Source organism: Megalopta genalis, chromosome 4, assembly GCF_051020955.1.
Source record: "Megalopta genalis isolate 19385.01 chromosome 4, iyMegGena1_principal, whole genome shotgun sequence".
Classification (NCBI taxonomy): domain Eukaryota; kingdom Metazoa; phylum Arthropoda; class Insecta; order Hymenoptera; family Halictidae; genus Megalopta; species Megalopta genalis.
In genome coordinates, this window is record NC_135016.1 from 30762908 (window position 1) to 30783341 (window position 20434).

At 41.6% G+C, this 20434-nt stretch overlaps 1 protein-coding gene across 13 annotated transcripts in view; it reads right to left on the reverse strand.

The window, feature by feature from the left end:
• Nucleotides 1–20434, reverse strand: part of Dscam2 (Down syndrome cell adhesion molecule 2) — a 205638-nt gene that overhangs the window by 40862 nt on the left and 144342 nt on the right. For 7 of the 13 annotated variants that reach the window (XM_033466704.2, XM_076520957.1, XM_033466701.2 and 4 more), the window contains exons 4-7: nt 14560–14706; nt 14338–14455; nt 9111–9272; nt 7510–7793 (exon numbers count right to left, since the gene is read on the reverse strand). In XM_033466704.2, coding sequence (XP_033322595.1) covers nt 7510–7793; nt 9111–9272; nt 14338–14455; nt 14560–14706 — 711 coding nt within the window. Of the gene's footprint in view, nt 1–7509; nt 7794–9110; nt 9273–14337; nt 14474–14559; nt 14707–20434 lie in introns of all 13 variants that reach the window. The other 6 variants (XR_013033151.1, XM_033466700.2, XM_033466703.2 and 3 more) reach the window with 1 other exon arrangement.

The following is a 20434-nucleotide window of genomic DNA, read 5'->3' on the forward strand; positions in this document are numbered from 1 at the left end:
AAATGCTCGGGCGTCGCGTTACAAAGAACAGTTCCGTCGTTTAGAAGCGGAGAGTGCCAGACGGAGAGGAGGCGGTAGCTCGAGTACTTTCTCTCTCTCTTGCTCTCTCTTTTTATCTCCGTCTCTCTCGGTTTCCCTAGGCGAGGGCAGAGACAGTCTTCGCAGATGGTGCTCACGGATCCATGAGGAGATTGATGAACCTCGTCTCGATGCCTCCGAGCGATCATCGATACGTGTCCGCGGGACCGCGAAAGCTCGTCCTCGGACTTCAATGAAACCGATACGCTGCCGGTGTCTGCTCTGCAATGAAGAACCTAGGAATCGGACGCATCCGAGCGAACGTGCGAATTTCTTCTCCATCTGGACTAAAGAATGGAGCTTTTGGTGTTTCAGGAGACTCCGAGTCTCGCTATCGGCGGACGAATTGTTGGTTCGAGATTAAAATGTGTCGTTTTAGAGAAGTATCAACCTTTTGCACTCGAGTGGTGATTCTGATAATAACCAATACCAATAATATAATTGTTCCGTCACATTACAAAATAATTTTGATATCGTCAAAATTGTTTATATTCGTAAAACTGTTGATACTGTAACTGTTGTACGAGTTACAAGACTCTGTTTCATGCGATTAAAATGCACCGAGTCGTTTGATACGGGAATAACGTAGATCAGAGAAACTATTTTGAATTTACAGTTAAAATGATTTCGAGTATAAAGGGTCAACATTGCATTACCCGGGTAGTAAAAGTAACTGGCACGTGTTGTTTTATAACGACGACAAGACTGAATTTATTTAGAGTTCTCACTATTTTTATTACAATGGATGCTTGAATTATTCCGCGATCACAACTTGTTCACCTATTTTGTCGTTCTTAATTAAAACGACTCATCTACTAATTTGTCACTTTTCTTTTTTATCGTAGAGTTCCAAGTGTAATTATTCCGATTTATTACAAATGTAATAAGAATTCTAGGATTGTACGAAAAGTATTCGATCAAATAAATCCAGCGTCTGTCGTTATTAACCATTCGTGTATTTCATAAGAAAAATGTTTGCATTAACCAATTACATCGAATGTAAAACTAAATGATGTTATATATGTAAAGAAAATATTAATGTAAAAGTGAATACGTAAGATACAGAATAAGAACATTCCATGCAATTATCCTCGATGGTTTAAAATAATTCTTTTGGCAACGTCTGATGTTCAACGTTTGCAACACTGAAAAGTATTCGAACGATTTGTCATGCTGTCTAAATTTGTTCACAATTTTCGCACGGCGTTAAAGATGCTCGATAACAAAGACAAAAGTTACCATCGCTTTATTAACTCGTACATAGAAATAATTCTTTCCAGAATCATTCACGGTTTAGATCGAACATATTCTGGCGGGGGTAACACGAGTAAAACTCGACCAACAAAAAGTATCCACGAACTAGCGAAGAATACACGTTATTGTAAAGTAAAGTTTTCATTAAGGTCTGCAATTAACTTATGTACTCCAGTTTTACGGCCGGCGAGTCTACCGTTTAAAAGTCTTGTTAGAAAGTCGCATTAAAAAGTCCGGGCTACCAATTTCGGCGAAATATTAAAAAATTTCGCATGAGCGTTCCAGAACCTCCGGCGGCCCGATGTATATTCTCAAAAACGTGAATCTTCATTCGTCGGCAAAATACGAGGCAGGTGGGCGTACCCGCGTTCACGGGGAAAGGAAAATTTCATAACGCACCGTGCCCCATAATTTCCACGGCAACGTAATATTCACCGCTCGCCTTCCCGTGCTTTTAATATACGCAAATTCGTGAATGCGTTTTTTTTCCCGACCAGCCAGTCTTTTCGCGATCGCGTGAAACGGGGCAAATTAAAAGATCCCAGGCACCCCGTCGGAGAAACGGCGTTTCAAGGACGTCGGTGGTCGAATAGGCAGCTGGACTATTTTCGCGTTGCCTCGGCGCACATTGGCCAATGTTACCTCCATTTTGACGGACCAACTTTCCGAAGACCACGGCCGCGGCGCCGAGATTGTGTAAATACGCTCCGACTCTGTTGGAATATGTTTAGTAAGAAGAAATAATGTTTACTCTGTTAACCACGAGCCAACTTGTCAGTAGTGGTCGTCGATATCTCCGATGGTTAAATATTGAATTCACCGACCTTTGTCGGCGAACATTAAATATGCATGCCAAATATTCAACTGTCAATGAAATTATAGAGATTGCGTAAAACATTTCCATGCGCTGTGTTACCCGAACATTTAGAGCACATTATCATAACGTAAATGTGCAGGTGCTTGAGAAACTTAACAGTCTCTTCTTTTTTACATTTTATAATTCATATCGCGGACCGCGTTATAACGAATTATTTTTCGAGGGGACGCTTCGGTTTTTGCGATACGAATCGATTAATCGTTTCTTTCAAAATTGTTTCCAATCTTCGGTCAGGATAAGATACCGAAAAGTGTCACGAAAACTAAGAACTTTTTACACTTTTTATTTCCAAATTGACGTTAGTCACTTTTTTTTTCTTCATCGAGTACAGCGACTCTGATCAACGCTCGAACATCTTTCAAAACGCAACAACTTTTTTAGAACCGGACTAAATTACTTGCATTTTTTTTAGACGATACAGGGATCCGATAGAGTCTGCTATTCATTTTTTAACTTTTTTATCCGAGCCTGTAACGAAAATGAAAAAAAATGCGTTTTGTAGATCTCGATAAGTCGTACGCGCGTCGAAAATGAAAAAATACAAATGCAATTCCCGTTCCATTTGAGATAACTAAGCCTCAAACCTGGCGGATATTTTGCGTGACAAATAGATGGAAAGATTTATAATACAGACGATTAGGAGATACCGCGAAGAGGTAATTGCGAAATTTCGTACAAAGATAGCCGATGACAAATCAAAGCACTATCGCGGAGGGTAGAGTTTGGATTTATCGCGGTCCAACTGTCGCGAAGCTGACGATAACATAGGTCACCGGATCGATTTGCGGCTAACGAACGGTCCAGCCGAGTTGAAGAACGAAAGTTTAAACATCGCGACGGAGAGCAGGAACCCTCGCAAGACTGCTCCCCACGTGTCAAAGCCACGGGAGAACGTATCCAGGTGCCGTGCACCGTTTCGTTGCGGTTTCAAGTCGCGCGGCACACCGGGACACCGAGACAATGCGCAAGTAACGCGCAACAAGGAAACACGGATACCTCGGTCGCGGTGTAGGCGGCTCGTCAACGACGACTCTTTTTTTGCTCGGGGCTCGCGGCATTAGAGGCTAGCCGGTTCCTTCCGTGGCACCCTCTTTGCCGGTTGCGAAATTGCAACGAGCCGGTCCCTCCCCCCGTTCCTCCCTCTTTATCCAGGCCACCGTGCGTCCTTACCGCCGGTGCCGCTTGCTCGAATTCCCTTTGACGTAAATTCCGTGCATTACCGACGCTGACGAGCGAGAGACGCTAACTTCATTGTTGTTTCAAAGGCCCTCCTCTCCGGGCCGGGTGCCTCCGCGTCCCCTGTCGACGGGACGCGTTCCTCTTTCATGGCGGCCGCTTCTCCCGTCCATAGGTGGGCGGTCCAGATATAGGGCAAACGGCCGAGAGAGACGCCACGTAGCAGTTACCAAAGGGTGCTACACGGTGGAACGAACGATGGAAGGAGGTGGACGCGCTGGTTTGGGGTAACCGACGTGACGTACGGATGAGGCGCAGGGGGTGAGGGGGGAGGGGGGGGGGGCTAAAGCGCTGCAAAAGAAGCCTCCTCCACTTCAAAGCGGAGGACCAGCGCTCGCGCGCGCGCGCGAGCCCTTCTGCCTCCAGAGAGGCAACGCGCCACGTGCTTGGCTCTCGCTCTTTCCACGATAATCGAGTTCGCTCCCCCTTAATGCGATCGGCATCGCTTACGACTACCGATGCCGATATCGCGGTGCCTCTGTACACCGCTTTGATGCGCCGTATATTGTGTCACTTCTGACACGTCACCTATGCCAGCGCTCGTCTCTTACCACGATTCGCGGCCGTATCGATTCGGTGAAAGTATTTCGAGGGGCCAATTGGGTTAGACGGGAACCGGATCGATGTGTACCGTGGACTCCCGATTCGGTCCACTGAACGACTTGCAACGAGGTAAGGTAAAAAACTACCTATTGTAGAACGCTTTTCAGGCAGCAGAAGATCATCGTCGATTTTATCGCAACTCAAAAGTTTGATCGTTGAATCTTTATATCACTGTCCGATATAAATCGACGTTTCTAGATATAACTTACTTTGGTAATGAACTTTGTAATATTTATTTGATACGAATGAAAAATAATACGAATACAAAAGCACATACGACTGTTAGGAAAAGTGTACAAATTCGTGCTCGGCTCGCAGAGATCCGATGGAAACATTTGTTCAAAGTTACAAATTTAAATACGCGTTGTTTAAATAAGTTATAAACTCGACCGATCTCTCGATTTGTGTCTGTTTTCAGAGTAGTTGATCCACCGAGCAGAAACAGCGGTCTATTTTGTTTTGGAATTAGCGTGTTTCGCTTCGTAAATGGAATCAAAATCGTGTTCAAATTTCGTGATAGAAGTTTGCGAACTTTGCAGGGAGAAATTGCTAATACATATGTATTTGATTACATTTATCAGGATATACCGTGTGAAAAAGGTTTTGAATTTTGAGTTTTTATTTTCGAGAGTTTGCTATCGCATGCATTTTTGCGCGCGAACTATTGGAACAACAATACGAAATCGCGTAAAAGCGAAATATTTTGTTTAATGAAACGAAAGCTGAAACGTTTCGATTTATTTTAGCGATTACCGAGCTGCAGATTTTCACGCATTCCTGGCGTGTACGAATTTACGAAATGCCACGAATGTACGTATTCGGAAAAATTAGTCGTATATTTATTTTATCCGCGTCGCATTCTCTCAGCCAACGAAACAAACTCTTCCGGCATCCTGATCGTATAATGTAAAATCGATCGTTTAAAAATAACGCGTGACATTAGCGCAATAAACTTCGGCGATCGTCCGTACAACGTTCTCTTATCTCGCGGTTCTAGAGAAAATTCCGTCCGCTCGACGTATTCTGTAATACGTTTGATGCCAAAAATTACTGTTTAGCTTTGAACAAGAAATTACGTGACCCGTATAATACGCGGCAGTCGCAGCGTTAATGGCCGTTCCGGGGGCAAGTATGCGCAAGGTAATTGCAGGAACCGAATTCACGCGGAAGCAGCAAAGTCGCGAGGGGCGGAAAATGAATCTTCGAAAGTGATCTAATTTACTTTGAGCCTAGCAATGGTAGATAGCATCCGGGAAAAGTGAATTTATACGTACACATAGACCCGTTCCCAACCTAGCTTCATCTGCAATTCTGATCGAAACTGCGCGCGGCAACTTTCCATGTAATTTTCCTTTGTGCGCTCGTAGTCGGAATGACGTTGAATTCGTGGAATTCGGTAATTGAGATCGAAATGAATCGAATCGATGAGGCGCGGCGCTTGTGTATTTCAGTATTTCTGTGTACGAAAACTATTTCCTGACCGGCAACGGAACGAATTGTTTCCCTCTGGCTGCTAACCGATCGATTGATTTTTGGGAGGCATCATAGTTAAACAGTATCAAATTATTTCACTCGCCGATCTTTCTTTTCGTTCATAAAATCTCATTTAGAAAGGAAGACGATCGATTCACACAAATTTAAAAAGTTATAAAACTTTCGGGATGCGAAGAGAATACAATTTATTTATTTTTCGGCTTTTTCTAGTAAAAGAAACAATCGATAAATGCTTCGTGTAGCGATAGTACTCATTAAAAAAAAGACAGCTTTCGTCGGAGACTTCTTTTCTACCCTTACGGTTTGCGTATTATTGGGTTGGCAACTATGTAATTGCCGATTTCAGTTATAGGTGTCTCTCACTCCCATTTTTATGATATCCGTAAATGTTATATTATAAAATTATTATTATTATTATTATGTTATTTTTTATTATCCGTGAATGTTAACAACTGGACAAATTGAATGCAGCGGTCAAGGAAAAGCGACCAGAATTGGTCAATCGTAAAGGTGTCATTTTCCACCAGGACAATGCTAGGCCGCACACGTCTTTGTCCACTCGGCAAAAATTCATGGATATTGGTTGGGAATTGATGTTACATCCACCATATAGTCCTGATCTCGCGCCATCGGATTACCACTTATTTCGATCCCTGGACAACTCCCTTCGTGGTAAAACTTTTAATGACGATGACGCTGTAAAATCTCACTTAACTCAGTTTTTGGCCGAAAAGCATCAGACTTTCTACGAGCGTGGAATTTTCAAGTTGTCGGAGAGATGGCAAAAGGTCATCGAACAAAATGGAAAATACATTGCAGATTAAACTTCATTCCAAGTAAAAAAAATTTTTTATTTCATTGAACAAATCGGCAATTACTTAGTTGTCAACCCAATATTTTCTGGGGTTAATTTTACGCTCTTAGATTAAAGGGCGACGAATAAAAATCGCGTATCCTTAAAAATTTATCGCGTTTTAAATTTGCAGGTTGAAGATCTTCTTTCGTTAGTTTTATCGATATGCAACGTAAAACGAAGATGTTACAGAATTAATTTACACTTGATTCACTCGAAATATACTGCCTGCTGGTACAGGATTTCTACGCTCGGAATCCTTGAACTACTATGATTAATTCACAACTCGATAATAATTTCCATATTATTCTACACAACAACCAAGGCGATGTCCCGTTATACGGAGCACAATTACTAATCAGAGACTCGTGTTCGATAACTTTAGTTGAAATCATACGCTATTACGTCCTGGAAATTATCATCATCGTTTAAGGAAGGAGAGTTCTAAATAGACCAGAAGCACGAACAAGAAAAAAACACTTCTTTGCGAAGTATATTCTTTTGTACATCATAGACAACCTCGTCCGATCGAACACGTTCTTATACTAGTGGACAATACGCTGATAGTTATAAAAACACTATCGCGTACTTATTAACGATTCGATTTGATAAACACGAATATCAGAAATACATTGAAATGCGTATAAACCGATGAAATTAAATATTGCTTATAGTTTAGTGTTAAAATATTAAAATCATCGACACAGCAGTTAAACTTTTGTTATCTACGTCTACGGAACACTAATTGTTATCGCTTGATAAAACCAACAAGAACGCGTTTATTATGATTCGTATGAATTTCTTAAGGACAAAATAAATGACAAAATAAATTGTTACAAATTATTAGATAATAAAATTTTCAATCTGTTATTTTGTCACACTGGCTTTGAACAATTTCTCTTCGAACTTTTTACTGTAACAGAATATGTTGCACAACAAAAATTAATAAGCATCAGGATCAAGTGTATCTTTCTGGTCGAGTAATGACCAGAAAGATTGGGTTTATATGGGATGTGTCATCTTTATGTCGCGGAGTGTGCTCGTACACACGTAAAGGGCAATTCTCGTTTGGGATAATCGAGGTAAGTAACGATAAAGACGTGTGTAGACATACCGCCCAATTGAAGTTCTGCGGATGCCTGAGCAGTGTCCCCTTCTGCTCGTCTGACTATACACTGATACATTCCACGATCTTCCCTGCCGATCCCGTTGAGCCTCAATAATTCCGATTGTCTGCCGGTTCCCGGCAGCTGCCGGCCATCCTTGTACCAGGTAACAAAGTGCGGTCCTGCTTGTGGATGCGTGCTGACCTCGCATCTAAATTCGGCATTACCGCCTAAATGGACGCTCAGCAACGGCGGGGACACTTCTACGTGCAGCGGAGCAGTCACGATCAGCCTGCAGAACAGTCTCCTTTGTATCCTTCGTATGCTACGTTTGCCTTCGGTTCATGAAACACATAACGTTCTCGAACCGCATTTTTCAGTACGTAAATCGCGACCAAAAAACTCGCGCATAATCGTTTTCAAGATGGATAGTTTTTAAGAACTATTGGATCGTGAAATCTTAAGATAATAACTAGACCGTTGATCGTTATGCATGTGTGGTGTGCATAGATTTTTAGAATGCAAGATAACGTATAAATCGATAGGTTCTAATAGCATTTTCAGTCGCTGATTACAACGAGTAACGTTTAAATATATATAAAATATATTGTTTCGGAGAACGTTACAGAATTATTCTAAGTAACAATGATTCGCATAGTTTTTACACTCGAAGCTCAATTTTTCCAAAAATTCTTAAATAGAACTACCCATTGCTAGATTGCAGATTTTCGTCTAAAATAGAAACTGTTTGTATCGGAACAATAGTTAGAATAAAATTAAATAAGAATTAGAATGCAAAGTCAACTCTTCTTTAAATTCTAATTCTTATTTAATTTTATCCTAACTATTGTTCCGATGCAAACAGTTTCTATTTTAGACGAAAATCTGCAATCTAGTAATGGGTAGTTCTATTTAAGAATTTTGGGAAAAATTGAGTTTCGAGTGTAAAAACTGTAACGTGTAACTGTAAAGTGTAAAAAATTCTGTAACGTTCTCCGAAACAATATATTTTTAATGCACTTGTGGATTCTTATATACGATTAAATAATGTTTAATGATTAGATAAGAGAGTTTAAATGAAGAAGTCCCATAATGTCCAATAATTATGTTAACACCCGAAGAGGGGTGATTTTTTAGGTCATTTGAAGTAACTTTCTCCTTAGCGAAAATGCAATCCGCGGCTTTGTTTACGAGTTATCAACGAAAAACGGTGACCAATGAGAGGCGAGCTCGCCTAGCGCTAGGCGGTCGAGCCAATCAGCGGAACTAGGCTCCGACCGCTCGTTGGCTCGGCCGCCTAGCGCCAGCCTAACTCGCTTCTCATTAGCCAGTGCTTTTCGTTAATAACTCGTAAACGAAGCCACGGATCGCATTTGCGCAAAGGAAAAAGTTACTTCAAATGATCTCAGGAATCACCCCCTTTCGGGTATTAATATAATTATAGGACATCCTGTAGAAAAGTTGCTGAACAAAGTCTAGTCTCTTTAAGCTCGTAATTTTTTTTTCAATCAGAATACAATATCCCAGACTTTTATTAAGAGCTCTAACTTCCAGTTGTTCTTTTTATCGTAATCATGAATGACTCGTGTCAGATATGAATTATTGATACCTAATTTCGGCGCTGGTTTCGCCACCGGCATTAGATGCGGTGCAACGATAAATTCCACTATCTTCTAGCGTGACTGCTTCGAGGGCTAGGACGGAGCCAAGTAGTCTCGTTCTTGGTCCAGAGTGTACCAGCACCGGTTCAGAGCCGGTTTGTGCGTACCATCTGAAAAATGAAAAATGTTAATGTTTAATAAAATAACATCGAGCACAAACAGTGGAGTACGCATCGATCGTTCTATTATATTCTATCTTGTTAGAATGATTCGTTAATTCACAATACTAGTCACGTTAGAATGTTTCGAATGTTTCTAAAGAGCATCCGTAGCGATCCGTATCTTTTATACAAATTGTAAGAGTTATTACAGTTGTTACAATTATAAAACAAATAATTCAAAGTGTTCGAAAAAGCTATTGGAATTCACAATTATCTGACATAGATTATAAAGCAGCATCTCGTCGCGCAATTTCTCAAATAAATCTAGAACCTACGTCGAGCAACTTTTTCACGTGGCAAGCTAATTAGTCCACGTTATTACGATTTAATCAGCAACGAATACTATAAAAAAAAAGAAGAAGAAGATTCTTTCTGCAGAAAATGATGGAGGATTCCTTGAGCCAACATGATTTGTATGATCAGAAGATAATGCTTTTTCCCTTCATTCTCTCCTGAGGCATTCCGATTTTTGCCAGGATTTTCTGCCAGGCTTTTTAGTCCGGGAATAATTTTTCATATAAAGATGAGACGGCCTGTGGAACACAGCGGAAGGACGGGGCGCTGGGGGAGAGAGGTTCAATTTCACTGGCTTTTGGGTACGTCGACCCAGAAACGACATCGAGTCGCATCCACCGCGAGCATTTATCCCGGAGACTCCTCGCTTTCTTTCGGTTTCCCAGCTTCTTGACAGCCTTCGATCGGGCCAGCATCGGTCCTCGAGCTGGCTGCGAATCACCGTGGTTACCCTTTTCCAACCGATCGCTTTTTCCTCCTCGGCCCGGTCTTCGTCACCCTTCCTTTTCCTTTCGGCGTCACTCACTTTGCCGCTTCTCCGCTCGTTCTGCCGTCTCCGATGCGCGATGGGCTCGAGTCCCCCGAGGAATTCCAACTCGAAAGTAAGCTCGAGACGGAAAGTTCGCCGCGAAAGGACTCGCGGGACAAGAAAAGACAAATAATATTCGACTCGCTACGCTGCCGGTACTTGTTAAACTGGTTTCCGATGAGCTTCGGCTGTCGCGTAAATCGCGATGATATTCTGGCCATCTCGCCAGAAGGAGGGATCGTAATTGCGATCCGCGTTGCGTCCAAATGGAAACGTAACGCAGTTCTTGAATCCGAGGAAGTTCTCGAGATAAATCATTTATGACTCGATAGTTTGGTTTATTCGAGCGAGTCTTGGGAACGGGGAACTTCACGCTGGCTACGCCAAATAAAGTTTCGCAAGCCGTTCTCTTGGAATATAACGGCGGACCTCGCTTTATTTCGAAATTTAATGGGCCGAAGGAGCTGGACTTTTATCGCGCAACAAACTTCTTTCGGAGGAACTGCCGCGGGGGAACCGGGGGGTTCCTTATGTTTTTTCGGAGTTTTCTTGATTATGTTCTAAGAAAACGGCTGTCGCGCTTTATTTGACACGCTTTGTACGATTCCGAACGATTGTTGAAAGAGATACCGTGAATAGCAACGAATAGCAATGTAATATCATAACAATATAATTATTTAGTAAATAAAGTTTTGTTAAACCTATTTAAATAAATTATATATATTTTTTCTGAATAGCTTCTTGTAGTCGAACAACCGAAGAATCTCGTGAACCGAATTCTCGTTACGAAAATATGCGCATACACGGTGCAGGATTTATTATCAAAGTTAATGTAATTATCCGAAGAATTTCGTTAACTATGTTACGAAAAAATGGTATGAATGGATTGCGGATCTTTAGGATAAAATAACAATTTTCTTCATCAATTTCAAGAAATGAGAATTGACCAAACATACGTCTCTTCTCTCGATAGTTTTTACTATTTAAAACGAACACGCCTGTGTCCTTTTATTATTCCGATGTTTTTCCAATTTTGTATTTCAAGAATTTGGAAACTCAAGCGTCGATGTATCGACGATAGCATCAAGCATTTATGTTGTCAATTCAACTGCCTCGATCATGTTATCATTAACGTAAACAACTTTCGCATATTGTCAAAACTTGTTCAGTTGCGATGCTTCATGATGACGTAATGTTTACACCACTATAGTTTCAAATTGTGCGTAACCACTCTATCTGTGTATCTATAGTTACGCATCGAAAAGTTTGTTCATTTGCTCGTAAATTAATAGATGTATATTTATTTGCCAATATAGATAATTCGTTGTTCGCGTAAATGTGACATTTCAAGACATTTAAGACACGTATTTCCATTGTTTTCACCGAATCAAGATAACGTGTAAGGACAAAAGTAATCTTTACAGATTATTCTTCAAACATTACGATGCAAGCTAACGAAGATGACGATCAGGCTATCGGTAGGCTTCCATCGATATAGGTACCGAATTATTGTTGAGTGACGTCTCTTGCTTACCAGCTGCCGTATCATCCATCATTTTGAAGAATGAGTTCGAGACGATGGCTGTTGGAATTTGGACACGTTTGTCATCTGCTTTGTAAAGAGGACTACGCATTATTTGGTATCTCGGGGACGATATTCCAACGTTCTGTCGCTGTACGTAAAATCAGCGGTGCAGCAGTTTTATAAAATACACACGGTGAAACATTGAAACGTTAATTTTGTCACAAGTTGTTGTTATTTCGTTTCTCATTCGTTGATAATTCGTTGCGCATTACTCGTAAATCCGTCGTTCCCGAGTTGTCGATACTGTTCGACACTTGCGATATGCGTTGAAAATAAGCCTCGTTGCAAAAGATCGAAAAGTTCGGCATAAATCCACGATTTCCGCGAGGAAATGAATTTCACCGGTTTTGGGCCCTTCCTCTCTCATAGCGCGACGATTCGTTCGTCGTCGATTTCCCAAAATCCTTGGTTCGCCTCGCCGCCCGAAAAAAATCGCAGCTTCCCAGCGCGCTGGCACGCCGGTTTGGTCACCGATATTCCCAATAGATTCTCTTCCTCGGGGATATTTCCCGGCCAGTGCATACAGATGCACGGCCGCTGGGAAAAGGAGATCCGGAAATCCCGGGAGTGAAAAAGGGTCTGAAGGGTTCCTCGTAGACCCGGAGCGACATGGAGAGTTTCCGATTGTGCTCTGCTCGCGAGGTTTCATGTTCGAGTGCTCCCACTTTTCCTCGATCAAAGTCGCGCCCAGTCCTTATTCCTTTACTTACCTTCCACCTCGAATATTCCCGTCTTCGATCTTCCTTTTGCGCGTCTTCCACTCCCCCTTATTCCCTGTCTCGTCCGTCCCCTTCCGGCGTGCTCGAGAAACGCAATTTTTTTTTCGCCGCCCTCTTTCTCTCGTCGATGGAGAACGCGACAGATTAGAGGAAAAACGGTTCGCAGGCTTCGCTTTTTTTTGTTTTTCCTTGGTTTTCATCGTTTTTCGTCGCCTTCCCTTTCAGCGTCTTTCGGGCGTCCCAAAAGTGATACGAAAAGGGACGGAAACGACCGGAGACGCCAATGCCAGTCCAGAACGGTCCCCCTCAAAAGGTACAAAGACTTGCTCGTGCGCTTTTTTCTTTTTTTTTGGCACACAGCACGCTCTGTCTCGAGACATTGTTATTGCAGCTTCGTTGGAGAGAAGGGGACGGAAGCTTCGGCGTTCGTAGCGAGTCGAATGAACTTGCGTCGCTGTTGCCGAATGAAAAACTTGCTCGAGACCGGTTCCAGAATCTTCAAATAGAAGATGTGTCCTTTCAGAGACTCGCGAAAGGAATAATCGACGTGTCACTATTTTTGGACTTCCTACGCTTTAGATTTTAACGTCTTTTACGTCGAACTCGTGAAAAGTGGATTTTAGAAAACTGAATTTAATTATTCTGCTCTTCCGACAACGTCTACATTTAGTAGATCGTGTTCAAAATCTTCGTACCGAGTCTGACACGCATTATAGGGCAAGGGGTTGATACTTTGCCCACTGAAAGTCTGTTAATAGATTTATCACAGTGCTATACCTAAACGAAACTTAGTCGTTCCCTTTCGCTCTCGGTCGTTGATCTTTGATTTTTACGAGACCGACTTAAGTAATTACTAGCAAAATTTAAATGCTTACAGTTGTTGGAGGAAACGTGGATTTTATAACATTTATTAATGTTATATATATATAACTATATATATAATATTATATATATATTATATATTATATATTATATATTATATATTATATATTATATATTATATATTATATTATATATATATTATATATTATATTATAATATATAATAATATTAATAACGATAATAAAGGTGAACTCAAAGACATAAGAATTTCGTATATTTTGCAGTCTTAATTAGTATTAATGAATATTAAAAAATGTTGACGATGAAACCAACATGTCCCACGCTTTGCATAGTATAACGAATAGACATTCCTTGAGCCAAAAAATACAAAAAATGAAGATACAAAAAGATTCATGGGAAAATTTTAACGACGCTGTTACATTATTTTCAACCTATTAAAACAATTCAGAATAAAAATAATTGTCTATTTAACTGCTGTTTTTGTCGCAGTTAGGTAAAAAATTTATATTATACACAAAGATCCGTAGTCTAACAATTAATGATTAGATATAAATATTTTTACTTTATATAATTGTGGTCATAAGCATAAGACCGTCACGACTGCTGTCTCCTCAATGGCTTAATAATATCGGAACTTAATAATGTTAGAATTTGCAGAGAATGTCGCAACAGGAATTTCTCAGAGATCGAATTTAAGAGTGGCGCCACAATACGCACGGGGTGGGCGTGCATCTATTGTGTAAACATCTCCGGTTCAATTTTGCTTTGGGTCAACCGTTGTCGTCCATGCAAACAATAGATACATCGATCTCCACGGTTTGCGATAGCGATGTTAATGAATTTCGGTTTAAATAACACCGATTTCCGATCGCGGTTCCCGATTTTGTTATCTATTATCAGCTTAAACATCTATCCGCCGGTTAACCGACGGAACTCGAGCAACGTTCTCACGAATAAAAGTGCAGGCTGCCTCGATCGGCTTAGCTAGTGTCCGTTGGACGTCCGACGGGATTGCCTTAATTAATCTTCGGGATAGAAACTCACCGATATTCGGGAGTAGGGCAGGCCTGCGCCACGCAGACTAACGACGTTGATTCATCTTGAGCAACGTGCACCACGCCGGAATTTTCAAGAATCACCGGAGGCATCACTCCTCTGTGATCTGCAAAAAGCGTCGGGGCTGAGCGCGCCAAATAATTGCAATAAATCTCGGGGTTTTTGCGTTGCTGGAAAAATTCTAGATAACGATTAAAAAGCGACGCTTACCAGCTATCCTGACGTTCGCAACGGAGCTGACTACAACTTGTCTGGTAAGACGGTGCATCGTCCGACACCTGTACCCGTGGATCTGATCGCTGAACTCTAGACTGTGAACCAGCAGTTCACCAGTTGGCAGTAGATGGAACTTCCCATCTGAAAACATTGGAAAAAAACATGATTTCGCGTGTTAGCGTTCTCACGTACGTGCTCGTGCTCGTGCTTTATAAGGATCCAGAGTGTCGGATACGAATACAGTTGTATAAAAGTCTTTATACCTCGCGCAACATATGCGAGAAGCACAAAAAAACATTGCTTATAATTTGTTATAATTAGAATTTACGCTTTATTTTACTTTTGAAAGATAAGTATAAATATTATATTTATTCTCATTGTTATAAAATAATTGCGTCCAAAGCTCGCTTGTTCTAGTGTCGAACAAATGAAAAATTGATATTAATAAACACCGCTTACATAAAAGTTAGTAAACGGTTTTAGTACTGTTATATTGTAGATTAGCTTAAACGTTTACCATGCGAATAACTTTCATTTCTCGCTTGTAACATTCTAGCTATCGAACATTCAAAGCTATTGGAATAACTCTATCCAGGCTGCAGATTTTATGGATTTATGATAAAATGGAAAGAAATACGAAACAGTAAAAATATTTAAAGGATCTAGAAATACTGTTGTATTACTTTCAAGATCTTCCAATCGATTCACGGAATTTTTATTTTATGTAGAAGTCCACAGTCTTATTATAAGTTATGATTTTGTTATAGCAGTTACGTTAAGACATGCAAACTTAACACAGAGCATGTAAATAGATTAGATTAGAAGTTGTGTCCCCATAGGTTGGCGTGCGTCTACTTGTAGAAAATTTCGATGTCAATGACACATAATATACAGCTGTTCGTTTACGATAATTTGACCAGGTTTGGGTCACCTTGAACCGCACCCCTATACCTTTGCGACTATACTACTGCATTCGCGAAAAGTACGAAAGACATTGTTTAGTAAATTGGGTAATATCTATCGGTTTCAACGACGTTTTCCTATTTCGAAAGTTCGTAGGAAATGCTCCCTTACAAGGATCGATAAATTAACGTTCTAAGCGCGAGAGCACGGTTAACAACGATAACACGTTCGTTAAATTATGGAAATTGTATTCGACGATTCCAGGGTTGATGCAAACGCTGTCGCGGCGCGAAACTTTCCAAGTGTCTGTATTATTCATATCTGGTGAACGTTGTAATAATTGATCCCGACGTGTTCCAATAAACCTGGCCCGCTATTCGGAATTACCTTTAATAACTCGGTAACGCCGATGCGCCGCCGGTATCACTTGCTCCGCGATACTTTCCTGGCACCGAACAGTTTTACCTTTACGATAATTATGCTAATTCCGGGATTTCCAGCGGCCTGCTCCAGATCGCGACAGATACGGTCTCTTCGTTCTTGCACGGTTTAAGCCGCGCTCGTTCCTTAGATAAGCCGGAGCAACGTTAATGACCGTAGTTATCCTAAACATTCGCAGCCGCTTCCGCTGAAATCTCCCCCGCTCTCGGGAATCTTTAACAAGACTCACGAATCCAAGATTAGCTTGTACAAGGGAACCATTCTAAAGGTTTCATTTGTTCTTTCCTGCCATTGTCCGCGGTGTATCGTGATCGTTATTTTAATTCATTCGCGCCCGTCTCATTTTTCCGGGCCGTTCCCGTGCCCGCGTGTCCACGCTTTACGTTCATCCCGGAATTTTTCCTACCAACTTTCTTACCCCGTTTGATTCACGTCTTCCATTCTTTCGTTATATCCTTCTCGGCCTTGCATTACCAACCCCACGCGACATTTCTCCACGGCCGAAATGCTTCCGTTGTTTATATCGCATCTTTTTCAGCGTCCGCGACGTCCTCCGACCTCGTCACATCTGTGTCGACTTTAATTCTTTACGTTGCCCCGTTTCTCTTGTTCTTGTTATTATCTTTGCGCTATCTCTATCACCGCTGTTCGTCTATTTCAGACTTCTTCGATTTACAACTGCGATAACTTTTGACCTCCTCCAGCAACGATAAAAAATATATACATTATACTTTATATTCGAGTGACTAGTGAATTTTACGACGGAATTTTATTAATTTTCCATATTCTCTATATACTAAATAATACAGTTGTGGCGGCTACCTCCAGACCCGCCAGCAGAGAGGCTCCTTTTCCCGCTAGTAACCGATCCGCCTCGATTCCTATACAGGGTGTCCCACAATTATTTTAACAGCCGAAAATGAGGGGTAGCTGAGGTCATTTGAAGTAACTTTTTCCTTTGTGAAAATGCAATCTGGGGCTTTGTTTACGAGTTATTAACAAAAAACACTGGCCAATGAGAGGTGACGGTGCGAGAGAGAGGGTCCGCGAGAGAGTCCGCAGCACGAGGCTTTGACAGAAGGTCGGGACGGACTCGAGCCGAGTTCGAAGTATTGAACAAGTCACGAAGCGAGAACTTTCCGGATTTTTTTTACTACATAACAGTGATATTTTTAAGAAAAACGCTGTTCACCTTTACTTTAGAACGTCTGAAGAATATTCACTAATTTTCGGACTCGAAATAATATGTAGTTTAACCGTGACAGCCGTTTTAATTTTCTGGTGTGCATGACACCTTATGTGTACCATATGAAATTTTTATGCAAGGTGTACAGTGAAGATTAACAAAGTTCGTAAATGATATTTTAATTTAAATAATTCCGTGTACGAACAGAATTCAACGAATGATTCGCAAAGCTGATTTAATAATAAATAATCGCGTTAAGGTACGTAAAGGATTTGTTTTTTAGAAAAATATGAAAAATATTATCGATAAGAAACTCACCCATTTAGTTGAGGATGCATTTGCTGACTCGTACGTACTGACCTCGTACAACGAACAGCTGATCCCAGGTCAATGACCGCAACATTCGAGGGATACTGTCGGCGGAACCTCTGGTATGGTTATTTGCGAAGTTCACTTACACTGCACTGTCACCAAACACTGATCAGTTATTTAATCACTGATAATCCGAATCACTTGTGGATATTTAAGAAAGATCACTGAGACTCGTTCGCGGATAATCGTTTATTCGACGCGTTCGTTCGGAAGTCGACGTTTCACTGCCGAAAAATTTGGGCCCTGACTGTGGGTCCTTGTTGTTCGTCGTTCGGCCGTCCGAGGAAATGACACTCGATACCACTTTCTTCGCACGGCCATTAATTACGTTCTAAGAGCGCAGGGTGACAGCGGGTCGAACACAGTTTACGTCTCGGCATATCTTGTTTATTTCATTTGGCGGTACCCTGCGCTTCGAAGAAAATGGTATCGGGGGTTATTTCCTCGGACGGCCGAAAGACGAACGACAAGGGCCCACGGTCGAGGCCTCGATTTTTTGGCAGTGAAACGTCGACTGCCGAACGAACACGTCGAATAAACGATTATCCGCGAACTTGTCGTATAAACGATTATCTGCAAACGCGTCTCAGTCATCTTTCGTAATATCCACAAATGTTTCGGATTATCAGTGATTAATTAAGTGATCAGTGTTTGGTAACAGTGCAGTGAAAGATCAGCTGTACGTTGTACAAGATCAGTGCCCTTCGACATCGTGAATTTCAGCCAGCAAATGCATCCTCAACTAAATGGGTGAGTTTCTTACTGATAATATTTTTCATATCTCTCTAATAAACAAATCCTTTACGTCCCTTATTTATTATTAAATCAGCTTTGCAAATCATTCGTTAATCTTCACTGTACACTTTGCATAAAAATTTCATATGGTACACACGAGGTGTCATGCACACCAGAAAATTAAAACGGCTGTCACGGTTAAACGACATATTATTTCGGGTCCGAAAAATTAGTAAATATTCTTCAGACGTTCTAAAGTAAAGGAGAACAGCGTTTTTCTTAAAAATATCACTGTTATGTAGTAAAAAAAATCCGGAAAGTTCTCGTCTTGTGACTTGTTCAATACTTCGAACGCGGCTCGAGTCCGTCCCGACCTTCTGTCAAAGCCTCGTGCTGCGGACTCTCTCGCGGACCCTCTCCCTCGCACCGTCACCTCTCATTGGCCAGTGTTTTTCGTTAATAACTCGTAAATAAAGCCCCAGATTGCATTTTCGCAAAGGAAAAAGTTACTTCAAATGACTTCAGCTACCCCTCATTTTCGGCTGTTAAAATAATTGTGGGACACCCCCTTTTCTACCCCCATGTCTAAGGCAAGGGCCCGCTAGGATAGTCTTACCGATGAGTCCTCTAGCGGGGGCCCCGGACGAAACGTCTCCCCTCTCCTTTTCCCAACCGAACAGACACACTTCACTGCCGCCAAACAGTAAATTCCTCTCAATCGTCCTTCAGCTTATGAACGAAACTGGACAATTTGGGGAGAGGAGATATTTTTGACAATCGACAACTATAAAAACGAGCCGCGAGACGAACGAACAAGTGGATTGTGTTTCATTTACAAATTCCGAGTACCTTTTTTACACGACGCATACGGATGACAAGATCGTCATTTTCTATGACAGCGTCTTTACGAGCGTAGCGACTTTAAAAGAACAAACGCGATGCCGATCGTCTTGATCGGCTCGGTTGGCTTTCGACTTGACCGGCTCATTTGTCATTCCTCTCCAAAACGGGGCAAGATAATCTTCGGAAACTGCGAATTTGCATAGTCGTTCCGGTTCAAGGATCAGCCATATTACTTTGTCCCGTTTCCCTTTTCTCTGTTTCCTAATCCCCTCGTTTGGCTTCCTTTCTTCCCGGACGGCTCTTGTTGGCCAGCGTCTCTATCTGGGCTCCGTGCAGCACGTTATTGCATCTACGCGGCAGAGTAGATTCGGCCAGGAGACATTAGCACAGCTAAGACCGGCTGAGATAAGCGGCCCTCCTAAATAGCGATTGTCGGCCAAGTCAGCCGGCTTGGATGGGTTATGTAGTTTCGGTATTACACTCGATGCCGCTACCTACACCCCCCCCTCCGCACCCATCCTCGCTGTCGGATCTATTCAGAGTAGATAGTCCGTGTATGTATGCACGTTATGTATAAATGCGTATGTACCCGCGCATGTACGAAGCGGGAGGACCGACGTCGGCTACCTCGAATTACGTGCAGCCTGACCGTGGCGCTATTAGTAAGATAGATACGTTACGCTCGCAGAAATATGCATAACCGTTAGAACCGGTTGAACCCGTTTCAACTGTCCTTGTAAATCTCGATGTACGTTTCTCGCGATTACGATACAGCCGATTTCTTCTAGCGGTCGACAGGGCTGAACGATGCGTATTTCGTTTGAATTCTGCGCGTCGCCGTTGAATTTCAATATTAACCACTTGACATACAATGACGTCTGAATTTACTTCATGTGCCATTGTAGACTTTGACGTCTCCAAGACGTCAAGAACTGTATTCGGCGAACGCCGTGCATTTCATTATTAGATTCTTTAATTGTTTCGGTCGTGCATTGATGCTGTTTTGTTTAGACTGTTGGAGATGTTTTCCCCCTCCTAACAGTACCGATAAACAAAATTGCATCGACAAATAAAACCGACCTGTGTTCTGGAGTATAATCGTGGAATGGGAGGTGTAGACAAGCAGGACCAATCTCTTGCATGTTTCCCCCTCATGAGAAAATGTGCAAAAGGATATAAAAAAATATTTTTTTATATGTTTGATGTAGCTATTTATAATGCTTATGTTTTATATTCCAAATTGCCTACTTCACAAAAGCAATCGATTGTGAATTTTCGATTGAATATTGCAGAAGACATGCTTTGTAATTTGTCCCTGCCGGACTATCCGACACGCGGCAGACGGTCGCAAAGTGAATGCCCAACTCGGTTACAAGCAAAATATTGGAC